This window comes from Vidua macroura, chromosome 3 (genome assembly GCF_024509145.1).
Source record: "Vidua macroura isolate BioBank_ID:100142 chromosome 3, ASM2450914v1, whole genome shotgun sequence".
NCBI lineage: Eukaryota > Metazoa > Chordata > Aves > Passeriformes > Viduidae > Vidua > Vidua macroura.
Window position 1 is genome coordinate 75,946,790 of NC_071573.1, and position 24,914 is coordinate 75,971,703.

Below are 24,914 nucleotides of genomic sequence, written 5' to 3' on the forward strand. Positions count from 1 at the left end.
TCAGGAAAGACATTCAGGGACACAGCAGAACTCAAAATTCTGACATGCCTTAAGCATTTTCTGCGCTGTTATGATTTGCTGCTTTCCACCAGGTGGGAAGTTGTTCACAAGGATTACCATCAGTGTGGCAGCAATGGACTCCTCTAGGCTTTCTCTCAGTATTTCCCAGTATTTCTGGCTTTTGAGTCACAGCCACCTCCTTTACTTTCTACTTGGGCCCAACAGGGGCCAGCTTTCATAGAGAGGCTCCTGCATGCACAGAGCATTCAGAGGTCCTTGTACTTTGCATACAACTCTAAGCAGATCTTTAACCAAATGCAGCTGAAAGTAAGGATATTGTGTCCATTTAAAAAAGCAGGCTGAAGTTAGGCAGAGTGAAGAAAGGATGGCTGCCTGTGGTATGAACCACAACTGACCTCAAGGCAGATTTTTCCACAACCAAGAGCCAATAGATCTGAATCACTTGGTCTATAATGTCAAGTGGGTGGGAGCTGTTCAGTATCACAGATAGAAGAAAGAAGGAAATGTTTGAATGGTTTAAATATGTATTACGTTATCTGAGTACTTTGGTAAAATTGCCAAATCTGGACATCTTCTGGAGGCTGTGTCTAGACAGTGTCTCACAGTTAAGACTGATCCCCTGACTACTATTGCCAAGACCTGATGATCTACAAGCTTGTAGTCTTGTTAAACCTCTTCAGACACACAGTCATTACTTAAACAAGACTGATCTCTTTCTTCCTATTTTAATTTGTGCTGCAAGCCTTATTTTTATCAAGCACCTTTCATTTCAAGCCTGTGATTTTAGCAGATTGAGGAGAGAGAGGACCAGTTAGGTGTGAATTTGAGTCTAGAATGAGAATCGTAAATAGTTTTCACTTGTCTTCCTTCCAGAAAGAAAAAAACCCGATAGTATAGTACCAAGCACCTTTTCAAGTTCATAAGTCAGAACCAGAGAGAAGTATTTCTCAAGCAGATCTGTTGAGAGAGCTAATGACACTTAGAAATACTAACACAATATGTTCTTGCCATCAAGGACAAGAAGTTCAGAAACGTCCTATAGCACATCACTTTTCTTATGCTTCAAAGAATACCATCAAATTTGTCTAAGCTGTAGATAGAGATAACAACTGTATTCATAGAAGACAAGCCCAGAGAAACATCTAAAACAGAATCAGGGTTTTTCCCAACAGGTATAAATTAAGTACAAATGAGGAGGTCAGCAAAATCCTGTTGTTTCTTCAGACTATCAATTCGAAGATGTCTCTTACAGCTCCTGCAGCACTTCTTGAACTTCCTGAAATACAAAGTAGCTTATTTTATCTGTCTCCCAACATGACCTGTCTTGATGTACCTTCTTCTTCATGTTGAAGGTTTGGGAAATTCATCAAGCAAATGGTGGTTCTCCTTAAACTACTCAGGTTACTCGGGTTCCAATTTAGAATATTCATAATTTAAAGAACAAAACTGCATTCCTTAACGATTCCTAAAGAAAAACCTCTTTTTTCCTGACGAAATATCTTTGGTATTTACTGAATATGTTCTGTTATTTGGGTTAGCAGAGAGTATCTATAATAATAAAGTCCAATTGTTGTTCAAAATGTTTGGCCAACATGGATTTGGAGGCTCAGAAAGCACTCAAACGAGAAATACTACATGTCTTGTTCTTATATTCCTCTCTAAGCACCCACTTTGGCCTCTGCTGGAGACACAATTCTGGGCTACACTGACCTTCAGTCTGACCCACCACAGTCACTCTTCCATCATCTGCAAGAGTACTAAACTTCCTATTAAACAAGAAACCCCAATCTACCCATATTTGTAGAAAGTCCCATTTTCTTGGCCTACTGTTACTAGGAAAAACATTCAAGGAGAAACCACCGCTTGAGTAGCCTTACTCATGAGCCTACAGAGAACAGAACTACTGTAGTTTTATCTGAACAAGCTCTCGGATTCATGCTGACAACAAAACCCACTGATATTATTTAGAAACCTGTACCAAATTTTTTAAGAAGCTGCAAGAGTTTCAACGAAGAGTTGAAAGTTCTAACAGAGCAACAATTTTCTCAGTTCCAGCACATCTGCAAGCAGCCAACAAGAGTCATCTTTTGCCATTTAAAAAGAAGGAAAGGCAAAGCTGTTGCTGAGACAGGTATTACTCTACCTATGGCTAATGCATCCTCTCCAGTCTGAGTAGCAGCAAACAAGGTCATGAGAACATTTGTAAGTGGTTATGTATAGACACATACATGCGTCTATACATGTCAGTTTATGAGATTAAAAATATAATGGTGGTGTTTAGACAGCATAAGTGAAGGTGAGTGGCTGACACTAACACTTGAAACCAGAGTAAAAGTATTAATTGGCATACTTTGTAGTGCCTTTCATTTTCCTAGATATTCCAAAGGGCAGTTTTGTTTTTTGAACTGCACCTCTGATTTGTAAGACATTACTCTTCCTCCCACATACATTCCTCCTAGGGAGAGGAAAAAAAACCTGTGAATTAGCAAAATTCCTTCTTTTTCCTTCAGAAGATATACTTCTATATCATAAAGAGTGAATTTCCAAATCACGAAAAAATTGGAAAAACTGGGACAGTTTTCCAACCATGTCTCCTTGAATTCTGTTAGTAACCAGAAGATATCACTGAACTGTAGTGTTTCCATTGTATCTACTTCAAAGAATCTATTTTTTTAATCCTTTTATAACACAGGCTGGAATATAGCAAGTTGAACACATGATAAAGTGAATTCTGCAGTAAGTTCATTATTATACCAACATAAAACTGTATCAAACAGAAATACAGGGACACTCAGAACTGTGTGTTAAGTCTAATATTACCTATTGCAAGATGATCAAACACTGCTGAAGTCAACAGAATGCTCTTCAAATACTTCACAATTTAATGTTATTAAAATAATTTCTTATTTGCATACAGAATTTCATATAGTATATTATTTACAAAAGAGCTCAATGTCATATAAAATTGTTTACATTCATTATAGGAACTTATTAATTATACTGGATAAATAACACGAAATCAAACCTATTCCTGGTATACAAACTATTTCTTAAACAAGTTCAACAACCTGAATATTTATTGTCTTTTATTCCCCACTGTCTTTTACTGTCAGCTGTTATAACCTCCCACCAAGGAAAGAGAAACAACTACCTTTGCTTCTGCCTTACAATTCCAAACTGTTCTTGCCTCATAGCTGATAAAAGATCAGCATTGGCATGAACATTGTTAAACATTACTGCCTTTTAAATATGTGTAATATTCTATTGTTTACATCACCAAAATTACCTTAACATTTGTTACTCTGTTACTGGGGTTCCATACCTGGCCTCTTTTAACTTTCAATTGTTGCAATTTCAGGCTTGGAAATGTTTAGGATTAAGCCGACAAGAACGTCAATTGTTGGAAAACAGAAAAATTTGAATGGAGCAGAATTTGCACAGAATTTGCCCTCTTTGAGCACTAATTTTGGCAAGGATGGGTGAATGACATTTTTAGTGAAAAGAAAGTTTTTCATCTCTTATTACTCAACCTTGTTGTTATGCAAACCCCATGAAACTACATACATGAAATCCATGGGTATTACTGAAGTAATAGAACTTAGATATTTCAAGTTTGAAAATTATCTTCTCTTAAAAATAAATTTAGAAGTATATTTGCCATACAAGAATTATGGCATTAATAGTGATAGAACTCAATTTTTCACTTTTTTTTTGTACTTTCCTGAAGACATAAAGTACTGTTAATGTAAAAATAAGGCTCACAAAAAACTTGAGGGAAGCAATATTTCTGTTGATGAAGTTTATGTAGAAAGATCATGAACTAAATCATTTTTAAGAAACTCAGGATAAAGAGAAGACCACAAGTTCTCTCAAGAGCTGACAGAATGCAAATAAATATTTCTATCTGCTATTGGAACTGGTCTAAGCACTCAACAAGTCTGCTGAATAAACACATGGCATGTACAATATGGCAAATGTAACAGGATTTATCTGCTTCCAAAATGCCAATGCAAAAGAGAGTCACCTTTTCTGAATTACAAGTTTTAAATGAACAGCTATTTCAGACATTAGCAAATAGATCAGTAGTATCAGTGTGCTGATGTTCATGAACTTGAATGTTCATGAAACTCACATTAGTAGTGGGTCATTTCCCTTAAGTTTATTAATATCCACTCATACTCAAATTGTTTTTACTGTTGCAGTCCAGTGAACAGAAACTGAAAACATCCACTAATGATACCAGAGTAAAGACGGCCCTTGCTGGTGTGCTGCTGGGTATCAGAATATGTTTTAAAACCAGTATTTGATATTAAGATAGACAGGCTTATATGCAACCCTTATCTCAGAGAACTAAAACTATCAGCCTGTGTGTGTATGGAACAAAATACACTGTTATTTGAAGAGTAATTTCTTGAGGTCTCACATGAGGATGCCAATAAACACCCACTGGTTTTGTACCCAAAGCATCCATAACTGTGCTCTGCCACACCTACATTAATGTGTTTTCAAAGTACACTATAGAAGTAACAAAATTCCACTTGCCACCATCACCCAGGAACTGTATTCCCTGGCTGTGATTTGAAAACTACTAGAGGCCAAATTTAAAGTCTGTCAAGCATTTCCTGTTGTCCCTTTTTTTCAGCATAAAAGAAAGTCTGACTCTATCTTGGAGGCGGATGTGCTGAATAACAGTTTTATTCCTCTGTTACAGAAAATTTCCTAGGTCTGAGAACAAGATCTTTGATAGAGGTAGTGATTTTCTGGAGTTCTTTTCGAATGCTTTCTGCTCCTTCCTCCTCTTCCATGTTATCTTTGTTATCACTGTCTCCGTGTTCAGCTTTCTTAGTCTGGCTGGTCAATTGTTTCACCACTAATCCATGGTATTTGACTATCAGCGAATACTGGTCCTGACAGCAAAAGATGAGAACAAACCCAGGGGGTGTCAATGTTACAGAAAAGGTAGACAGACCTATAATTAAAGATGTAATTTTTTAAAAAACATTTTCCCATATGGGGCAAAGAGATTTAGTGATACAGAAATATATTTCTAATGAAGTATTTGACAACATAAATTCCAAGAGACATTCAAAGAGGCAGAAAACTGAAAGTGCATCCAAGTGCCGCAAAAACAGGACAATAAACCACTGAAGCATGAAAGCAATGCAGTTAGTAAACATCATCAGTTTCAGCAGTATAAAATACAGAATTTCAATGTATTTGCTCTTGAAGAGGTACATCTTTCTTTAAAACTGGATTAGGAAAGTTTAAAAAGCAACCATGCTCTAGCTCAGAGGAAAGATGTAAAAATGTTCAGTTGTAAGAATTATAACAACCCCCAAGAAAGAGCTGTCTCACAGTTCAGTCAAAGGATTAATAACAGATTGATTTTTAATTTATAAAAAAAAAAAAATGATGACAGATCTCTGAAGAGGTTGATTTGCAATGCAGTACAGATCAGAGGAATTGTATATCCTGCACATAAAGTAATGTTTAGGCATGAAATCCAACAGTGTCAGGTTTATGCAACAAAAATAATGTAAGGCACAATTTTCATGCTCTGTCATAGAAAAAAGGTAATTTCCCCTTAAAAAGCTAGAAAATAATACCTCTGGGATCCTGCCACTTAGGAAATTAATGATCTGTGGTACTGATCTTCCTGGTGCATGAAGCATGCAGTGAGTTGAAAACTGAAATAACAATACTGATGTCAGGTGCAGAACAAGAGCTGGATCTTCTGTGACTTTGAGCTGCTCAATCAGAGCTTGTCTATGCTGAAATAGGACTTGCCTAAGGAATAAGAATATATTAAACAAAAATATGATTCTATGATTTTATCACATAGTAGTTGATCACAGATGCTAAAACTTATTTAACATTAATTAATTTTAATTTTCTCCTCTGACCATTTATTTATGTGGAATTCCAAAACGTTAATTGAAAAAAAAAAAACCCAAAAAACTATGACTGGCATAGCTCAGATTTTGAAAGACCCCTAGGGAACTTATATTGCAGAAAAGTAGTGAGCCAACAAAATTAGCTAAATGTGAATTCTCCTCTTCTCCTTCTCCCATGGATTTAGAACTTCTTGACTTTCTGTTTTCCAGATAAGCAGTCTGGAAAGACGGACTGCCTCTTACCCACTGAGTATGGCTGCTCCCATACTAACCACCCCACATTTGTGCAGCAATATAGGCACATTTCATAGAATAAATAAAATTAAGGTACCTTTCCTTCTTTTTGTCTCCTTTTTTCACCATAACACCACAAATATCCACTGCAGAGTCAAGGCACGAAAGAAAATCTTCTATACTCTATTAAAAATAATAGAAATATTTAATCTGTGTTTGCAGATTATAAACAAGTTTAACTATTGTTCACAATTAATCACACAAATGATATTTCAATACACTTGAAATAAACTATAGAAGAAAAAGCAACATGTATTTAGTAGAAATTATCTTTGTTCATTTTACAACAGTTCATATACTTAAATATTAACCCACACTGTAATTAATTAGTCTTGTAAATAATATTAAAAATGAATATATGTTCTACAATTATTTACAGATGTGTTTTTTATTAAGAAACACCTCAATACGGCCTTTTACATAAAAGAATTAATAAATAACTCTCCTTGTGCCTACACTGCCATAATCTAAACATTTGAGGTTTTTTTTAAATATAGATAATTTTACTAGTTAAGAAATACATGGAAGAACAAGCAAGAACTCTGGAAACAAAATACAAGAAACCACTGGAGATTCTCGCTCCGTTTTCACTCCTCTCACCTGCCCATGAAAGGCACACTGGATTCCATATGGCAGCAAGGAGCCAAAGGTGACTATCAGTATCAAAATGTAATATCACCTTTCCATCTGAAAATTCACAGATACAAAAACACACTTTCTCTCACTGCCTGACACAAATACAAAAGATTATTTTGCCTTCAACCTTCATAGCAGCAGTGGTTACATACTACTATGTGTGGGTCAGCTATTTATTAGCATTATATCAGCAAACCAGAAAATCTGAACTTGATTTTTACCTTGCCATTCAGAGAAGTATGCAGTTTAGTTAAAGGACCTTTAGTATCTTCTGGCAGTTTACCTAAAATCTTGATTCTGCCCTGTATGGAACAAGAATGGAAATACTCTGTAATATTAATAATCTTTTTAGATGTAGGCATATTTCAACTGAAGCAATTACTTATTGAACAAACATCACTGATCTACTTGAGACTGCTAGAAAGCAACTTTTATTTCTGTACCTCACTTGTGATTGTAGAGTAATTTTCTGTTGTCATCATTGACTCAGATGCCAAGAAGTTGAAAACCAGATTTGTAATGTCTGTACACAGAGTCTTCAACAGGTGTTTGGCAAGGTTAGTCTGAGTATCATCTGTTAAAACAAATAAGTGATTAAAGTAATTTATTATAGTTAGCTGATTCCTATGATGTCATCACAGCACCTTCCTACCTGTGGACTCTATCAACCACGAGTTCTATGAGAAAGTTATCTGGACACATGAAGATAATATCCCTCATGTGCTGTGACATTCTTATGGAATGCTGTTCAGTGAAAAATGTGAGCTTTCAGGTCTGTAAGAACATTTTAATGCATTGCTAGTATTTCAAATATGTATCTGTATAAGCAGTAAACAACCCTGTACAATCCTCCTGAACCATTGCTACTGATCAAGTCAAGAGTACACAAAAGAAAATTCTGCAGGACAAGCAGTTAAATAGAAGAACAGCCATGTGGCTTTTAAGACTGAAATACAAGAATTTGGAAAAAAAAGAGGCTACAGAATACATGTCCAAGAACCAAGGCTAATGGGAAATAATTCTATAAATTCCAAAATACAGGAATATCAGGTTGCTTTGCTAGTGTTTCCTTCTGCTAGAAGATTTCCACAGGGAAAACTCCAGGAGAAAGCTGAATACAGCAGAGCATCTTGGAAATGTCTACAGTATTTTCCTAATGCTAACTTTTCTGTCATGCCTTACAGAATAACCCTCTGCAAAACAAATCTGACAGACTATCCTCAAGCAGCAGCTCCTTTCAGTATCAAACCTATGAGGTTTAAACAGCAGCTTCTTAGAATCAGGTGGTATTCAATTTTTTCATTAGTGGCACAGGTAACAGAATAAAATGAGCTTACTAATATTTTCCTTTTTTTTTTTATCTGGACAGTGAAAAACTGGAAGCAATGCAAACACTTGGGAAGGAAAGACAAGAACACAGTTACCTTAACATAAGATATAACAGAATATGGATATGAAATAAAAATAATCTATTTTAATTACTGTGCAAAGCTATGCACTTCAGCATAAAGGCAGTATTAGGCATACTAAACACATCTCTAGTTTTTTCTTTCTAGATTTTCCTTTTTAAACTCTTGGCCTGTCTGACCTTTAATGCAGATTCTGGAATAAATTTAACATCCTTGAAGGAGCATAATAATTTTTCAAAGTATGTATTTTGTACCTGTGAAATGCTTTGCTCCCTTTTCAAACAACCTAATGTTGTTGTACAGGTTTGAGAATTCCTCCTGCAAGTCCTTCATAGCCTGTCTTCTGTTGGCTCCAGAGGAAGATGTTGAAGATGTAAAAACAGAGCGCACAACTTCCTGGTAAGTTTTTGTCAAAGGTCTTAAAACAGGAAAGAAAAAAGGAGCAAACACTCAGCAATGTGTGAAACTGTACAAGGTTTTCCCAAATATATCAGACACAGAGAAAACAACCAATTATGTGTAAATGATGGGGACATGAATGCTACAGAATGGTGAGGTAAACAAAAAGCAAATTATGATAATCAGAAAAAAATCCACGAGGAAATTAAAATATACTTAATGGCAGATAGTCTAATGTTATAGTATGTATGGTATGCAGATGTATGCCACGGTTTTAACTCTTCACAACTCCTCAATGGAAATAAGGTGAAAGATTAAAGGATTTCCAGAAGCAATGCTATTCACCAACTTTCAAGAGCCTCTGGACAAATTTCTAAAGATGCAGTAACTACAGCACTCCAGGTTTATTCAAGCTTGGCTATTACAGTCTTATGTTCCTTTTGCTCTGAACACACATATTCACATTCTCTTTGGTATAGAACATCTTTTAAAAGTTATTAATCTTTGCATAGCTCAGTTTGTTGACATAACTTACTACACAGCTCTCATGAAACATGAACCAAAGGCTGTCCAGAAAATGGGACTCATGAAACCCTAGCATGGATCATTGTAAGGGAGGAAAATGAAGCTGAAAATGAGCTTGCAGGACCATGTACTTCTAAGCAGAAGCACATTCCTGTGTCAGCACAGCTTTTTAACACATAACACAGAGCTGTACAGAAAAAGAATATTGTGGTTCATGTCTATCAAAAAGGCACTCTTTTCTAAGTAAGAAAACAGACTGAAGTGTAGATTCATCTGAAGCGAATCACAAATTTCCTAACTCCAGCTGAATTATTGAAATTACCTTCTTAGATGTTCAGCAATTTCTGTAATAAGCTCTTCAGGGCAATCCTGCATGTGGGTCTTTAAAACATCCTCAATTTCCTCTTGTGACATGAAAGAGAACTCCAGTTTCTTATTCCTACCTGTAGTGGCCATAAACAACACTCACTGAGAAAACATTCCATTTAGTATTGCTGCAATTACTTGGTGGCATGAGACACTGGAAAGCCTCAAAATCCAAACATCACAGAAAAAATGCTTATCAACACTGGAAAAACCGGGATGATTACATATGACAGTTGAATTTTACACATACAAAAAACTGACAAAATTTCTCTTTTGATCACTTAGAAGTTTCTGCAATAAGACAACTGAAGTAGTGTATGAGGATATGCATTTTTGGTGATATTCTTTTCAGTCTGCTTGGCCCATGAGTCTAGAAACCATAATGCCACCAAGACCAAGTAGAACTTAAAGTGACAAAACTTCCTACTTGAAGTATTTCACAACACTATTGTTTTTATTTTTTTAAACTCCATTTAGTAAGGTACGCAATCACAAAACACAGTTATTGAGGTTACAGCATAAAATCTGAAACATGATAAATTAAACCAGACAAGGTGTTCCAGTAATAAAAGCAACTTACATGCATACAGTTTATTGCATCTGTATTTAGGTTTTGCACAAAACGTGAACTTTTCCTGGGTGCTGTAGAATTTTTACATATAAGAATGCGGTCAGAATGATGACAGAGAACCAGAAAAGGACATGTTCCAACCTTAAAACAGGCTTATTGTGTGTATAAGTATGGAGATCAATGATGTTTCTTGCTGTGCCATGGCAGTAATGAACATACAAGGCTTATAAACAAGTGAAATGGGAGGTTAAATCAGGTTTTAAAAAGGATCTTATTTACATTTGAATGGTTTCATCTGAGTTTACCTTGAGATTGTGGTTCAAGCTATTTATCATAGTACACCAATACAAGCAGCAACAAGGGCAAAACAGAAATCCTACAACAAAACCCAAAAGTGACTGAACATTGTTTTACTCAGTAACTGAATAGTCCTGAAAAATAATTCAATTTATATGTGAACTACAGTACTCTCTGAGAGCAGTATCAAACAAAATTACTACACTGTATTTCACACGTCAAATATCATGCCTCAAAGTATTTTTGAGTCAGTATTGAAAATCTGGACCCTACATATAAAATGGAAGCACACATTTCTGGTTCTCCATTGAACAAATGAAAGAACACGATTGCTTCATTTGCAATCACTGCTTGCTCTAAATCTAACAATGCTTTTACTTAGCAAGCACGGTCCTTTTAATAGTGAAGGTAGAGAAATAGGCACCAATAAGGAGTGATATTAAAACTATCAAACATTAGTTTTGACTGTGTATTTTATTCCTATGAAGAAAAAAACTGTTTGATTGCTATGATTTGTCAATTTAGGCCATTCATTTATCATACACTAAGCAGCACGTGTTACAAAATCAAGTGCAATGTTCACCCCAAAATCTACAGCATTTCCTACATAAAAGAATAAATATAAAATGGTATTATTTCCTTGACTTAAATTTCTTTTTTAAAGACTAAGTTATACTGTTCAGTGAACATTTAATGTCCATTTAATTTAAATAGCAACATCAGACCCACAGATACAATTTTAACTAAATAGTGTTCTCATCATCTTGGCATTTTAGCTGACCTTATCTAAACAGTGGGGGAAGAACACACATGTAGAAAAAAAAGCAAGTAGTAAAACCATGTTGAATAGATATGAATAGATAGTGCCTAAAATAAAATGACAAACCTGTGGCAGTCCCTTGTGACTCTTCATCGCTGTCAGCATCCTTTCTTCCTTTCTTCTTGGCTTTCTTAATCTTTATCTCTCTGGCATTCCCACCACCTCCGCCTCTCACGCTTCCACTGCCCTCTGGTGGGGAATTACTTGCTTAGTACACAGGAAAGTTGTAGCACTTAAAAAGTTTACAATACCATGGTAAATTATCTATGTTACTTGTTAATGCTGGGTTGAAAACCACAACTTGATTCTAAACATAACTTAGAACACATATTTCAGAATCTTAGGGCCATAAGTTTCATTCTTAAGAAAAAAAAAAGCAACTGAGGCAAAGCTTTGTTAAAGCTAATGTCATTAATAAAAACAAACACTAATACCAAATGAAAATATAATTAAAAAAAAGAAAGAATAAAAAGAGCACTATCTTGCTTCAGCTAAAAACAGATGAGATACCAGAGTCCACAATGTAGTGGAGGATTTTCTGTCAGCTGAAAATAGCATCTTAGTAAGCATTTAACACTTTTATTCAATGATGCTAAATAACTGAGTTTATAAAAACTATTTTAGATAATGTAACTTTGTGAATTTTCAGAGAAAGAATCCTACACTATATACACAAATATACCTATTTACTCAAAATATAATTGGAAGCACACATTCAATTAACTAGAGCACTCAATCTTTTTTGACTTTTCCTAGATGACTATAGAGCAATGGGATGTTCCAGTTCTGACACATATAACAAATTACTTTGTTCAGAAGTCCTGCAATCAAGGTATGCTCTTTGTTCCCTTTTTCACAGCATCTTCTGTTATTTTTTCACTTGGAAGAAATTTAAACTCCATGGTGCCATACATATATACACTATGCCTTGAGAAATTGGGTGTTTTTTCCATTTAAATATGGTCCAAGGTTTGAAGTAACTACATTATGTAACTACTGTTGTTTAAAGAAAGGAAACACAAAGAAATGGTGCTCTTACATAAAAAGCTAACTGCATCTGTTACATGCCATTGATGGATTTTTAATCATTACTTTTCAGGAACAGCCAAAAAAAAATAGTGCTTTTCACAGACTTACTTGAAATGTGATTGCATTACAGTAATTACATTACATAAAACTGTTATGCTGGGGTGTTTTTAGGTAATGCACATAACAGTTCACAATAAAACATTTCAGGGTAGTGCTTGCTGATGGTGCAGCATGTTACCTGTGGGTATGAATTTGTCTAGACTCGTAGTACAGGCTCAGAAGAGCCTCACTCCTCAGAGGGCTGGAAAGCGAAGTCTTTCTATTATGACAGTTCAATTAAAGAGCCATGCTTCTCTACCTTAGCTATGGCCTAGAAAAATCTGCCATCTCTTGTGCCAAGAATAAGTTTAATTTCCATGTCAACTCAGGCCTAGTCATGCTTTTTTTTTTTAAGAGTAGAATGTTCTACTTTGCAGACGAGTATATTCAATCAAGCCAGATGAATCAGTGCTCTAATTCTCTTTCTTTCAGTAGCACACTCTGCAAGTGAGTTCAACACAGATTGCTCAGCTGTGTTGTAGCAGCATAAGAGCCACATAAAGGTTTTGGGATTCACAGTCTTCAGACTGAATGCTGTTTTAAAAATCATAAGTTTCAAGGGTTAAATCCACACATTTTTATTCTTCCTTCAACTGAAATCTATTCCAAACAGTCACCACACAAATGGTGTAAGGTTTGGGATTAATTTAATCCAGGATATACCTCAAAGTAAACTGTCTTAATCTCCAAGTAACTGTTACATGGGCAAAACCAGAAAATTCTAGGGCATGGTTTTCTCAGAAAAGATGACAAGTATTCTTCAAAAAAAAAAACCCCAAAAATTCATTCTCAGTTTAGACAAAGTTATTTTGGAATTAACAACTCAAGGCTAATAATAAGAAACATATTACTTTTCCTGGACCCCTGAGAAATGGAGACTAAAATTTTACCTATACTGTGTAATAAAACATGGCACAGAGGTCCCTGAGCTAATACTGGTTTTATTCAGTCTTATGTGATCACACTGTATAAAATAATAAATGAACCCAGGAAACAGTTACCTTGCATTGAACTAACTCAAGAGACTTTTATAGTGCTTCCTCTGCATTTCTAAGTCTGAAATTAGCTCTCATGGGCATAGCTGAGATGTATGCACATGCACAGTATAATGGTAAGAGGTTGGTTTATTTCTTAAATATCTTAAGCAATGAACTGGAAGCATGTAATGGACTAAAAAAACCACTAATTTTATATTTGAGTATTTCAAAGATAAAACAAGGTGGGTTTATTTTCTTTTTTTTTGCTTTAGCTGAATATTGATGTTTACCTGTTGCTTTCTTTCTTCTTTCATCCTTTTTGTCTTTTTTATTAGCATATGAGTTCTCTAAACAAGAAGCCTGTTTTAAATCTTCTTCAGTGACTAAATTAACAGGGTTGTTTTTAATTTCCTAAAATGAAGAACATGCACATCATAGCAAAAAGATACACACAGCAATGGAAGAAAAACATTTAGGCCATATGACCATTTTCAAGTACACAAATCAAACATCATGTTTTCCAAGTACAACACATGAGACTGGACTTCCTCAGTGCACCAGAATATAAATTACACCCATTAAATATAGAAACCTGTTGTTAATTTTTTTTGCTTCTTCTCTAGTTGTAGTTCAGATGAGATGCACAGAAACCGTAACAGTGACTGCAAAGTCCCATGAGCTTTACTCTAACACTCAACGTGCAATGTAAAAAAAAAAAAGTAAAAAACCTACTGTACCTTTTCTGCTTTCTGCTGCATCAGATCAGAAAAGAGATCAGCACAGCTGCTTAGAAATTTCTCACTGACTGCAATGGTGTCATTGAAGACTAAACCCGAAGAGCTTTTGTTTAAAGATCTCATCACTTGCTGGAGCAAAATCCCAACGTCTTCTACTGACAATGAGCTGGGCAAAAGAGTCTAGGGTAAAGAAAATTAAAATACAACAGCCTTGTAAGTGGATAAACAGAATAGACACAGGCCTTTTGACATATGCTAACTATTTAGAAAGCATTGTGCTTTTCAAATTAAGCTAGTAATTTAAGAGTACACACTATTTTAAATCTAACATGGCAAATCCACATTGCTCTAGAAATATGTGTTACCTCTGGGCAAATGCATGGCAACTTCCTCAAAATTAAGTTCAACAGCTACAAAGCAACACCAAACACAACAGAACTTAAGAGCAACAAAGGTAGTGCTGTAAGGCCTAAAATCAGGACTTAGGACAAAGTGGCTAAGATCCCTCTGCTCACCAAAAGTGCTGTAAGCATTTAGTTTAGACATTTTCTCAAAAAAAAGGGTCCAACAGAAATATATTGCTCTCTAGTAGAGAAATGCACTAGTATTGAAATGAAATGAAAGTTAGTCTTACATATCTATAAACTGAATGCCAGTATGTCCTTCCCCTGTTTTTATTCAGATAAAATCAAAGGCAAATAATGCCCTTTTGTCATTTTAATTATACTGAATTTTCTTATTTGACAACACAGAATTTCATTATACATATGTGTAGTTTCAGTAAAGTATCATTTGACACAAAAATAAGAAAAAATGAATAAATCCAACAACAACTGAAAGGACTGCTTACTGCTACATCTATCCAGTTTCCAGAGCTGATGGCTTCCTCCACAGAGGCTTCAACTTGATCCACAATTTCTTGACCAACACAAGCTGCTCTCAGAAATAAGAGTTGTGCCGACTTGTATCTTTTTTTAATGTAGCCTGCTGGGTCAGGGATGCCAAGTCTAGACAATGCATCAAATTCTATAAAATAGTTAGATAACTGTTAAAATTTAGTTCCTTTGTATACATACAAGATCTTATGGGATGACTTTATTTTGAAAGTAGGAAATGAAGTGTTACACATATTTTTAGACAAGTAAATGCAGCCTTAAGCTAATGCTGACCTAAAACTTAGTTCAGTACAAGCTACATCTAAATGTTGTTAATAGAAGTATGCAGATTAAATCATGGATGTGACTTTCATCTGAGCTTAGAAAATTGGGTTTTTTTGGATTCTTATACCATTAAGTTTATATTTGCAGTCATAGCTTTCCAAAGTATTCTAATATAGCATGAAAAATATTTACAATACATACAGTGTTTTCTTTTCAACTATTTAGCAGTTTATATTTAAGATGTGGGGAAAACTTTCAAAGACTGACAGACACTCCATCAGTCATGCAGTATTACAGAAACAATACTGTCATTTTAAGTTATGGTGAACCTTTCCAATCTGCAAGAATAACTGCTACTTAGGGCTTGGCCCTTTGGGACCATAAGGGGACATTCCTCTCTTTATTCAGATCCACATTTTCCCACAGCTTGTGGTGTTTCAAAACACCATAATCCAGCATCACTCAGCTTGAAGTTAGATAGAATTGTCTGGATTCAAATCAGGACACTAGTGCTACTCACTCCAGTTCTACAAATATTATTTTGGAAAAAAATTCTTCCTGAGCACTGCATGTTTGGACTATTAGCAGCCAAATTTTGGTTGTAATCTGGACATTTGGCCTGAAACTCCAGCCACAATGATCTGAAAAGTTGACAATGAACAGCCTAATCAATGTCTTCAGAGCAGTAACAAAAAGAGCATTTGTAATTGTGAGAAATAGTTACTGTTTAGCAGTATGGTCCTCTCTGCTGAAATACAGTTCATTGTGATAAAGTAGCACTCATCATTATGAGCAACATGGTCTTTTAGCAAAGGAGTATTAGCCACTGATTTGATTTCCACTTCTCCTTGTAAGCCCTCATCCTAAGCACTAGCTATATATTAAGGTGAGACCAATTACCTACACTAGTTTTAGAAAGCTATTTTATCTGTAAGAATATAGATTAATTACCTAAGTAACCATTCTGCTTGAAAAAGGAATCCACCCATTTGTTCTGTGTTCTGGAATAGATGTCTGGAACAAACACAGCCTTATCCTGTCTCCCACCAACCACGGTGCCCTTTAGACGACCAGCATTAACAAGCTGTTCTAGCAAAGCTACAAGAGGAAAATAAATGAAGATACGTTTCCTAAGTTAGTATATTCATTAAGCAAAAGATAGTAATTATTTTCCCTGGCTTGTATCTTCTTTCTTTCCACCAATCAGTTTGTGCTTGTTCTAGTAAAACATTGCCAAGCTCTATCAATTATTTTTAACACTTATGAGAATTTCTTCACGAAAGCTCTGGAAATCAGACAATGTTTCCAAACAGTGAGCCACAATGGCAGGATCAAAATGTTTTTTATTGAACATATACTTGGTCACTTTTAGCTTTTAATTTAAAAAAGGCAGACATAGAAGAATCTGTCTCTGGACAGAAAAATAAAATATACTAGCATTTTATTAATAATTTCTCCATGATTTCACTGCTTGCATGTTAACCAAAATGGAAAAAAAAAAGATCTGAACACAGAAAATGACATGAAAAGTCATTACCTAAACTGCATAACACAGTTGCCAATAATAACCTCTTGAGAATACACAAATACTGCTGACAAAGAACATATTGGCAACTGGTAGTACCAAAGTACTAAGCACTTCTCAATACTAAATAAAATTTTTAAAATCCATTTAACTTGCATAGGAATATCTGATTTGCCTCCTATGATCTGCTTCTGCCTTTTTGTAATACAAGAGATATATTTTTAAAAATCAGTGATATCAACTGCTAACTCTGCTGATTTCCAGAGCTTTGCCAGATGGCTTTTTTTAATACTCAGTTTATCTATTAATTTCTATTTCATTAAAAGACAAGTTTTGCTCTGGAACAAGACATTAAATGGTATCAACATGGCAAGGCTTCTTCCTCATTAAATAGAAGCAGCAATGAACACTTCAACATGCTTAGTACAATACACAGAGGTTTAACTCACTTATGCAGGAAAGTTTACCTGAAAGCCCTGTTCCAGAAGAAACAGTGCATAGCAAATCATGATATTTTTTGTCAGATATGCCCATAGTGTAGAGGAGCTTCTATAAGCTAGCAACTATTGAACACAACCGTGACTAGCAAAGCTGAACAACACTTACACTGAAAAAATGCAGCAGAAAGAGAAACTGATTTAAACAAGATATAGCTTTATGTAATTTAAGACAAGAGCCAGAAATTCATGTTCTGCCATGGTTCAGTTACATTGAATAGAATGGAACTTTTAAGACCAATTCTGGAAATAAAATGAGTTTTTTATACTTCCTAATATTTTAGTTGCCCTAGAAAATAGAGTCAAGGTGTCTATTCCACTTAAGCAGTTGTCAGATAATACAGAATGGTTCCCTGTTTGCAATTTCAACTTTTTTTTATTCAAAGTTTTTAGGAAAAAGAATTAGACTTTCCTAGAAGTCCACAAAATTGGTTTAAAAATCTATTCATGAAGGGAAAGAAAAAATCTATTCTTTACAGAAAGAAGATGTCAGAAGAAAAGAAGTGAAATGAAGACATCAATTAAATTCTGTATTTTATCAAGTGCCAGTTCTAAAAGTCCAGGCATAGGAGGTGCTCTCAGTGATTTCGCAGACCATTGCTACAATTATGTCTAGACGGTATTTTGTTTTAAAACAACAGGATCGCTGTAGAACTATCATGAATTCTCATTTATTTTTAAAGGTGGCCAAGTAGCTTGTAGTGTGCTATTAGGTCGCCATCGAAGTCTGACAAAGATGGTAAGTGTCCCTCAATGTCAGTCCTATACCAGTAACATAATGCCCAGAAATTAATAACATATGTGATTTCATTATGCTTTGTAATTATTGTTTTAACCTGAAGAGTTTCTCGTTTCTAAAACTACTTTTTATCGTAACTTTATGAGAGCTTAAGATGAATAGCAGCACACCTATGTGAAAGAAACACAGAAAAACATTTATCCTGTCTAAACCCAAGTATTGATTAAATAATTAGCTGTTTGTAAATAATACAAATATTACATTGAACTTACATTTTTGGCCACTTTTAAACACATTGCTAACAGCGACAGACATAAAAAGCTAAAAAGTAACATCATTAAAAGGTTTTTTCAAGTTTCCAATATTTGTGAAATTGAAATGGTATCTCAGCAAATGGACACAATACAATCTGTCAGTGAATAAAAAGATAAAAAGCTCTTTGAAACTTAGAAACTGCAGTGGTAATGAAAGAAAGTAAGAAAAACTAAAGAAAAGGATGAACAAACTCACTAAAAAAAAATCTCATGGAAGTACTAGAAGTACCAGCAGCACTTGGTCAGCCAGCACAGAAGACTAATGATGCTTGAAGCAGCATTTTTGAGAGATAGGAGAGGGCACACGAAGCTACAAACAAGTAGAGCCTAAAGATTTCAGCAGTTGAATAGGGATTCTTTATGCATTTCTACTTAGAAAAGGAAGTGTGGGAATAAAAGCAAACAGTTTAAGGATATGTTTTATCTCTCAGCATACAAAGTAATTTAACTAAGAGTGTAACAAAAGCTTAGCCTCCATTATCACAGAAAAAAGTCAGTAAATAAAATCCTGAGCAATTAATGCCATTTGTCTACATAAAATCTGTCCCCTTTTGTGTGCTTCACTGATAAAACTGCCAGTAGCTAAGGGCGAATAATGAAAGAGATGAATAAATAAGTGCTGTACTTCTTGCATCATTCTGCCCCCACAGGCATCTCATCAACAAATATTTTCATTGCTTTGGATACAGAGAACATCCCTTCAGTTATGGATAGCACAAAGGGTTTAATACTTTCTACACTAAAGAGAAACACATTGTTCTGTATTTCAGAATTAAGGCTATGTGCTAAAAAGCTTCTTTGAAAGCACACTTGTAATAAAGAAGAATGGATTTCCTAACAAACACACAAAATATTCTGAATGAAACTCACAGTAAAGTAAATGTTCTTGAAATCCATACCGAGTGATCAAGCTACTTACAGGTGTAGGCCTTGGGAAAAAAAAAAAAGAAAAACAAAACAATATAAATTAATTATATGAAACTGATGTGGAAAATCCAGAAATGAATCCAGAGGTTACTATAGGTAAACATAGCCTCAGGGTACTACACTGATGTTTAAAATAGCTTACAAGTGTTCAATTCTGAATTACTGTGAAGTGATAACACAAAACCTATGATAATTATTGTAAGGAAACTTCTGCTTTGTTAAGTTTTCCTCTTCCTATGAAGTGACACAAAAAGCTATTGATTTAATAAGAAAAACTTATCTATAATCACATGTAGTGACCACATCAATATGTAACTGACTAAGGAGCAGTGGAGGGACAAGAGAAAAGATATTCTACAAAGTTAACAAAAGAACTATAGAGTAACATTTTCTTCAGCCAAAACACTAACTTATGTTGTATAGGGTATAGTGTTATACTTCCCTTGTTTTTCAAAAGAGAGTCCCCATTTCTAACGAGTGAGTCTAACGTAACTGAGAATTGGTCCCAGGAACTGAACTACACTTAGGGAAATCTATCCATAGGTCTTTTTTTCACTCACAAGTGAATCTGGCCTATAAAGACCTGCAGCAAAAAATATTTTAGTATGTGGTTGCAGGCATTGCAATTTACCGAGTAATCGCAGTGAAGAGCCCACGAATACGTGCTCGATGGCGGGACACAAAGGCTTCTGTAAAAATCACCCCACGGTTTTCCTGGTCTAGTTGTCCATGAATAATTCTGCCCAAACGCCTGGATAAAGCCTGTGAATAGAAGAATTGAGCATGCCTTCTTCCATCAGATATATGGGTATCTAATGACAGAAAACTTTGCAGAAAACAGAAGTATAGTTTGCAGATGTACCACGAAAACTAGGATTTAACCTTGGTATTAATTTTGTACAAAACAGTGATTTAAAGCTAAGGATATTGCAAAGATAAAGAAAGAACAACCAATCCTGCATTTGCCAGGTTGGTGGCTTTCATCACCTGTATCAGGAAGTCTCCTGGAAGGTCATATGCCTTGCAGAGTTCTGATATTGTCACCTGGCCAGTTTCCTGTAGTTTATCATTTATTTCTTCTGCTAATTGATCCAGATAACTCCTTTAGTAAAAATGAGAAAAAGAAAAGACAACACGTTAAGTGCGACATTCAAAGTCAACCTCAAGATCACATACTGAGTAACTGACCTCTTTTAATATAACTCTTTCTGTTACATCTTTTCAAAAATAAACTAAAAGTTATTTTAAATGAATAGAGAAGAACAGTGTAAGTGAAAATGTGTGGTTTTTTTAAAAAGCCTGCTAAGCAGGTAGTTAGCATTAAGACGGGGCATTCATCTACTTGTATGAAAATTTCAAGCAAGAGAAAGAGGAAAACATTATGTCAATGAAAATTGGGAAACAGCTTAAGTAAGTGAGACAGGTCTTAACTACTTGAAGAGAGACAGGTACTTCATAATCTTTGACAAGAACAGATCCTGAAGCTCAAACAATAAAAAGGACAACCCCATAAGAGTACTACTTCAGTGGTTGTTAGTGTGCTGGAAGCCATGAAATAACTAGGTCAAACATCTTAGGCTTGTGAGGTAAAACAAGAGGTAGAAGGTTTGTCAATAGCTGAGGCAGACAGCAAAGCCAGAGAGCAAAGGAGATCTGGCTGCTGTACAGGAAGACACTGGGTAAGAAATGCAGCCTCTTAAATGCAGGACACAACACAAGACGTTCAACAGGGCCTTGACACTGTGGATTCATTGGATGCTTTACTGAGATGGGTCTCACCTGCCAAAAGCAGCACTGATCACCACCAAGCAGCTCTAATATCAGCCAAGAAAAATGTATTTCACTTCAGAAGCAACAAAGGTTGGATATTATTTTTAGTCTGCATTTTAAAAAATAAATAGGCTATGAATTATACATATTGCTCCTGAAGGTACTCACTCATTTATAAGCTGTCCCAGTACAAGCTGAATACCTTTTTCAGATTTAACAATGTCATTAGCTCTGTTTTCAATGTGCAGAAGGTCCACATTTATTACCTAAAAAAAAACCTCTTATCAGAACTTTAAATTGAAAATCATTCTCAAACGTTGAGATATTAGTTACACATTCCTATATCTTGAGCAAAGCTGCTCTTATTTTTTTATACTATTGCATACAAACACACTTGATCTGTGTTTTGGAATAAAGCAGCAATCCTTTAGGGAAAAAAACAAAACAAAACTCTCTTTGCAACTGTTACAAGGTTAAAAGAAACCTAAATAATAAAAAAAATACCAGAAAGCAGTAAGACAAAATAGGAAACTGGCTTTCAAAATGGTTTTCTGTTTCCAAGTAATTTTGTTCAAGCCTGAAGGAAAAATTAGCCACAGAGGAAGACTACTGCAGGACAAAGATTAGTGGAGACAAAGAATAATGAAGGAAGAAGGTAGATTCAAAGAGGCATGCAAAGTTGATTATGCATGCTCCTGCAGCTTTAAATTTAAATGGGTAACATATTTCTTTTCTGTCTGCCCTCCTTAGTTTACAAAGGAAGAGTTCATAAACAGAAACTGTATATATCAGTAGTGATTTCTGAAGTTCTAAATTATCACTAAGCAGAGAGGTTTCAATAAAGCAATAAATGGACAGATTAAGTAATCTGCAGTACCCTGACATGAGCTACCAGCTCTTCATAGAATTTGTTCTGTTTTAACAAATTAACTTAGCTGGAGTATGACTAATGAACTCCATATTCACACTATACATGGTGAAGAAAAGAAAGAAGTATAAAGTTTTTATTACTAAAGTTACCTGTTGTAAGTCAACAATGTTAACTCGACCTTCAAGAAAAGTTAAAACACACTTTTAGTACATGAAACATATTTGAACAGATTTAGAATAAAGTACAGATCATTGTGCACAAAGTATTTAATTACTTTTTCTGTAGACCAATTAAACTAGTCCATGAGTGCCCAGAGATTGCTAAAACTTTCTACCTTTGCATGATGCTACTAACAAAAAGCCCAGCAAATTTTAATTCAGACCAAGCTGCCCCACTGGTATGACACACCATGGCAAAACACAAACTGAGGCAAACCTGTGGTAACAGTGAGAAAATGGCTAATCTGTATGGACATAATAAGAAGTTAGTTTTTCTGAACATATGACACTGTGAAATTCACCCTTAAGAATAACTCAAAGTACAATACACTGCCTGTTCATTAAAGCCATCAACAAAAAAGCTATCTCAACTTCTTTACTTGCTTCCTTATATATCTAAGTCATATTTTCCAATACAAGTGGCTCTTCACATTGGTAAAATAAAAGAAGCTCTCAATGACAATTTACAAATATTATTATCACTAATGGCATGAGAGGAGAATGACTTTGAAATTCCAAGAGAAGGCCAAATATCTCAGCCAGGTACTAAATTTCCTTCAAAACGGATTTTTATACAACTTTTATGTCAGAAATTCCACATGGGTGAAAATAAACCAAATAGCCTATCTTGATATGCTTATCTAAAAGCTTGACACAGATCTGAAGCGAAAATAAGTGAAAATAAAAGAGCAGTAGGTGAGTTAATGTGTAGATGAAGCAAACTGACTTTTTCTGAAAGATTAAGGGTACTGAAAACTTTCAAATTCTTTCTGTAGTGTTCAAAATTAACTTCCAAATCCAAAGGAAGAACGAAAATGCCACACTTACCACCACAAACATGAAGCTCATCATGGATCTCCTTACTAATCTGTGCTGGAGTGACATACTCCTTGCCATCAAGCGTGTGCACTACTTCCAGCTGCTTTTCTGCGATCAGCTTTGTGACAATTTCTATACAGTTCCGCTCTGACAATCTTTCAGAAGCAGAAGGAGTCAGCAGTTAATTCTAAGGAAGTACTTGCTAAAATTACCTTTAAAGTTTCAAACACACTAAACACAGGAAGTACAATGAAGATTGCTTGCAGTTCTTCGCGAATATACTTTTTCAGACAAAGAAATTAATGTCTGTATCCTGCTTATCACCCATCAAAGCATCCATATGGCTTCACTTGAGCGCGTCATCTCTCCAAAAACTTTTACTCTCCCCCTGAACAGTCAGCCCTGTCAGCTGTGAGAGCGCACCTGCTGGTGAATTTAGGAACGCCTGTAATTAAAGAATTCGTGTCTATGACACTTCTGTGCGCTTTTGGTTTACTTCTGCGCGTTTCGGATTCATTTTTTCTTTAACAAAAACAAGTTCTGGGCAACGCTCTCTCAGCAAGTTCTCTCAACTAGTCAAGCAGACAGAAGGGTGAAACCGAGCACTAGGGCCGTGACGATTTTGAGCAACTCGAACTTAGCTGTGACTACACACTCAGTCGCTTCCCTGGGCCTTCCCACAGGGGACGCGGAGCTGCAGCAGTGACACGGGGAACGGCAGAGGGGCCGTGTCGGGCCGGGCCCCGCGGGGTGCCCGGACCGGGGGCCGCAGGGGAAGGGGGGCGGCAGGCGGGCTCGGCGGCGGTGCCGGCGCCGCCCGGCTCACCTGTGAGCTACCTCAGCGAACTGCGCCCGCTGGAAATCAGCCGCCAGCTGCCGGATCTCCTCCCAGGCCGCCGCCATCGCGCAGCGACACGTCAGCCGCGGCAGCGCGGCGGCGGCAGCGGCAGCGAGCGGGGCCGGCCTCCGCCCGCAGCGCCGCTCGGCGGCGCGGAGGCGCCCCTGCGCGGGCTTGGTGGTTAAAAACAAACGAACAAAAGCTACCCGCGGAAAAAGGAACAAACAGCGCTGTCCGCAGGCGGGGCTGGCTTCAGCAGCTGGGTCCCGGCGGGCGGGCACGGCAGCAGCTCTGCTGTGCTGCTCCGTTCGGGCCGGGCCTATCGCAACTGGGCCTGGCCTATGAGCTCCGCTCTCAGCGTGAACCGCTCTAGGAGCTGCCGCTACTGAAAGCTGAAGTGAATTTAGACCACGAGTTGGGTGTGAGGTCAATAGTGTCGCCGCTTAACCGGACCGCTGTTCCGCATTTATTTATTTAGCATTTATTTAGTTGTCAGAGCAGAGGTGAGCTCCACACTGCCAGCTGCCCAGCACCGGGAACGGGGTTGGTGCTGCTCAGGCTCTGTCCTTGTCCTTCCAGGTTTCTTGCTGCTTTCTGCGTGGCCGCTGTTTTCACTGGCCCTGACAGCCACTCTGTGACTCTGCCTTCCAAAAGTCACATGAAAATGTCTCTGGCAGGGCTGGGTGCGGTTTAAATAGCGTGAACAAGGACTTTGCGACTGGCATAGTAAGTCGTAACAGCATTTATAGTGGGATAGGTATGTGGCTTCAATTTACTGGTCGTTCCCTTTGAGATAAAAAATCAGGGGCAGGATTCATTTCGCGTGGGCATCTGAAGTTTGCTGTTGAGGTCAGATCTTGGAGCCTTTGCCGGCAGCGAGACAAGCTCCTCAAAGGGCAGCTCTTCCTAAAACATAGCTCTAAACCAAGCGCACTAATTACAGCAGGGAGGTGGCTGTGCTCCTCCCCAGGCAAAGAAGACAGCAAGGGAGATTGCCTAGCCAGGTCCTTGATTTAGGTATAATTCTGTGAATGACTAGTGTAGTGGAAGAACAGCGAAAAAATGTGATAGCAATTTTGGGGGCAGTGTTTATGAAGATTATATAGAAATAGGCTACCATAGGGAACAACAGGAAAAAGAACTAGGGAAGGGACTTAGAACT

At 36.5% G+C, this 24,914-nt stretch overlaps 1 protein-coding gene across 3 annotated transcripts; it reads right to left on the bottom strand.

Moving 5' to 3' along the window:
• Positions 1-2,880: 2,880 nt before the first annotated feature.
• On the bottom strand, positions 2,881-23,884 carry UFL1 (UFM1 specific ligase 1). 3 transcript variants are annotated; one of them, XM_053973739.1, is made up of 19 exons: positions 23,741-23,884; positions 22,924-23,069; positions 22,027-22,055; positions 21,175-21,272; positions 20,224-20,338; positions 19,868-19,998; positions 19,180-19,238; positions 16,186-16,332; positions 14,925-15,100; positions 14,075-14,254; positions 13,628-13,748; positions 11,299-11,421; positions 9,501-9,621; positions 8,509-8,672; positions 7,289-7,419; positions 7,067-7,147; positions 6,247-6,332; positions 5,628-5,808; positions 2,881-4,928 (listed from the first exon to the last, which is right to left on the bottom strand). In XM_053973739.1, the coding sequence occupies exons 1-19, from the start codon at positions 23,815-23,817 to the stop codon at positions 4,716-4,718; spliced, it is 2,379 nt and encodes a 792-aa protein (XP_053829714.1). In that variant the 5' UTR covers positions 23,818-23,884; the 3' UTR covers positions 2,881-4,715. The 3 variants fall into 3 exon arrangements, with proteins under 3 accessions (XP_053829714.1, XP_053829715.1, XP_053829716.1); XM_053973740.1 differs by lacking the exons at positions 22,027-22,055; positions 23,741-23,884 and having other exon boundaries at positions 22,924-23,065; XM_053973741.1 differs by lacking the exons at positions 21,175-21,272; positions 23,741-23,884 and having other exon boundaries at positions 22,924-23,065.
• Positions 23,885-24,914: the final 1,030 nt, after the last annotated feature.

What these genes read in the sequence shown, in the direction of transcription:
- UFL1 (XM_053973739.1), bottom strand. Translation starts at nt 23,817, where the DNA reads ATGGCGGCGGCCTGGGAGGAGATCCGGCAGCTGGCGGCTGATTTCCAG. An exon ending in TTCGCTGAGGTAGCTCACAG is followed by an intron (nt 23,070 to 23,740) that starts GTGAGCCGGGCG and finishes TGCTTCTGAAAG; the next exon opens with ATTGTCAGAGCGGAACTGTA. An exon ending in TGCAGCAGAAAGCAGAAAAG is followed by an intron (nt 13,749 to 14,074) that starts GTACAGTAGGTT and finishes TCTTCATTTTAG; the next exon opens with GAAATTAAAAACAACCCTGT.